Below are 2,759 nucleotides of genomic sequence, written 5' to 3'. Positions count from 1 at the left end.
TGGTGTCCTCTAGTGCAAAATGTGCCTCAGTGTTTGGAAAACTTTGAAGGGAAAGTACGCATTAAGGAATTAGGGCTAAGCCTTGAGCATTACAAGAGGTCTTTCTGGTCTTCCTGCTTGCCTAACCACTCACTTAGGCATTTTCTTTATACATCCTACTTTCATACTTCTGGATTCAATTATCACCTCTAGCCAAGTGACTTTAGATCAACTGCCAAAACTGACCTCTTTTAACACATCTCAAACCAACTCATCTTCCCAAACAAGCGTCCCTTGAGTTTTAAAATTCAGAGCTGAAAGTGATTCCTCTATTTTTATAGAATTTGATTTCTTACAATATATCCTAGTACATTTCATTCTTTTCTCATGCTTTGCTACAGCTTGAATGCAGACCATTAGTGGCTCATGCTTGAACTCTTGCATTAGATTCCTTACTGTCAGTTCTTACCATTTCAATCCAATATATGTTTTACTGCTTGAAATCTTTCAAATTCATGACTTAAATATATGTGCTTCCCAACTGAAACTCATACATTGCTGGTAGGAGTATAAAATGGTACAATTACTTTGGAAAACTGTATGGCAGTTTCACTTCCAGATAATCACCCAAGAGAAATTAGAACATAGGTCTACAAAAACCTGTGCAAGAATATTTACAGTGTTTTTATGCAGACCAGTCCCAATGTGGAAACAGCCCAAATATTCCTTAACAGAAGAATGGATGAACAAATTATATATTCTTAGAATAGCTTATTGCTTGGCAATAAAAGAGAAGGTAACATGCATCATGGATGGATATCAGAAACATGGCATTCAATACCTCCCATAATTTAGTACCAACCTTCATTCATTTCATAGTTTTTTTCTTCCCCGCTAATCGCACTATGGTCTATTTTAATTCTCAAAGATTGTCAATCTTTGGCCAGAAGCATTAAAGTTCTGACCTATCTCCTATCCTATTATAGCAAAAATGGTCCTTTTAGAAGAAACTGGACAAAAATCGTGCACCTATGGATGAGGACAGTGGGTGGGGAGTGAGGGCGGATGGTGGGGCGGGAACTGGGAGGAGGGGAGTTATGGGGGGAAAAAGGAACAAATGTAATAATCTGAACAATAAAGATTTAATTAAAAAAATGGTCCTTTTAAATATTTTGTATTTTTCCTTCTCCAAATCTTTTCCCATATCAATTCTCCTACCTAAAATAGCCTTACTGCTTTTCATTGCTTATCCAAACTCTATTTTTCAAGGAAGAGTTTCAAATGTACACTTATCCACCAAAATGCCTTCCTTCTTTGGGGTTGCCATAGCACTTCCTCTGGGTACCTCACGCTTGGCACTAAGTCATAAAAATGCCCTGTAAGGCTAGGTCTCTTTCTACCTGTGTGTGTTTTATTTCTCCAGTTATATTATCAGCTCTTTGGGGGTGAAGACCATTTCCCTTGGATCAGTGATGGCAAACCTTTTGAGCTTGGCGTGTCAGCATTTTGAAAAACCCTAACTTAACTCTGGTGCTGTGTCACATAGAGAAATTTTTTTATATTTGCAACCATAGTAAAACAAAGACTTATATTTTTGATATTTATTTTATATATTTAAATGCCATTTAACAAAGAAAAATCAACCAAAAAAATGAGTTCGCGTGTCACCTCTGACACGCGTGTCATACGTTCGCCATCACTGGCTTAGATGTTTTTATTCCCAAGATGACTGATTGCCTGGTAGCTATTCAATACGTACATGTTGATTGACTGATTTTTCTTCTACTTAAACTTTATAGACTATAGAACTACTTACAGGAGTTTGTCCATTAGGGAGAGATTTCTTGGCTGTAGAGGCATCCCATGAACCAAGAGACCGTTGACATTTGGCTGATGACCACCTGTTGCTTGACAGAGACTCATCTACATGTTAAAAGATGTTACTCATTATCAGTTGGTGAAGATACCTGCTTGGTTTCCCAACTTTGCCAAAAGTTATTATTTCCAAATTAGGTCACATATACATTTTTCTCCTGTGCCTTAACTTTTGTAATATCTTTGCCAATAATCCAGCTTGGGGCACCAAGTTCACGGTAAAGATGACAACAAGGTCATAGTTCTTTTCCTAAATGACAGCAGGTGGGAGAAGCCTGATCAACCTAGATGAAAGCACTTAGCAGCCACTGTTAAAAGGGAGAGGACCTTTATTATTATTGTTATTAGAAAAGAAAACACAAGTATGGAGCCAACAAGAAAAAGAAAAGCGACTCTCTAGGGAGCATGCCAGTGCCTTTCCCCGCCCTCTTCCCCCAGGTGCATTTTCTTTGCCTCATTCTCTTTCTCCTAAGCCCATTTCTTCTACCGGTTAAAGGGCCCTTATTTTGCCTCGGGAACTTGTTTCCTAATACCATTCCTTCGACAGCTCACTTTTTTAAAAAAATTTTTTATTAAGTTATTACATATGTGTCCTTATCCCCACATTACCCCCCAATCCCCCCTACTCATGCCCTCATCCATCTGTTGTCTGTGTCCATTGGTTAGGCCTCTATGCTAGCATATAAGTCCTTTGGTTGCTCTTTCCCCCTTACCCCCACCCTCCCCTACCCTCCCTCCTAAGCCCGACAGTCCAATCAATACCTCTCCGTCCTGGATCAGTCCTTGTTCATCAGTTTATGTTGTTCCTTATAATTCCACAAATGAGTGGGATCATGTGGTATTTATCTGCTCTCCAGTTCCATTCATGCTGTGGCAAATGGTGAGAGTTCCTTTTCTTTTTCCTC

The 2,759-nt window shown here is 39.0% G+C and overlaps 1 protein-coding gene across 1 annotated transcript in view; it reads right to left on the bottom strand.

Moving 5' to 3' along the window:
* Positions 1–2,759, bottom strand: part of FAM149B1 (family with sequence similarity 149 member B1) — a 43,197-nt gene that overhangs the window by 8,908 nt on the left and 31,530 nt on the right. The window contains exon 9 of the mRNA XM_006760970.2: positions 1,796–1,902. Within this exon, the coding sequence (XP_006761033.1) occupies positions 1,796–1,902 (107 nt within the window). The remainder of the gene's footprint in view (positions 1–1,795; positions 1,903–2,759) is intronic.

The sequence above is a fragment of the Myotis davidii genome, unplaced genomic scaffold (assembly GCF_000327345.1).
Source record: "Myotis davidii unplaced genomic scaffold, ASM32734v1 scaffold134, whole genome shotgun sequence".
Taxonomy (NCBI): domain Eukaryota; kingdom Metazoa; phylum Chordata; class Mammalia; order Chiroptera; family Vespertilionidae; genus Myotis; species Myotis davidii.
This window is presented reverse-complemented; position numbering and strand designations above follow the sequence as displayed.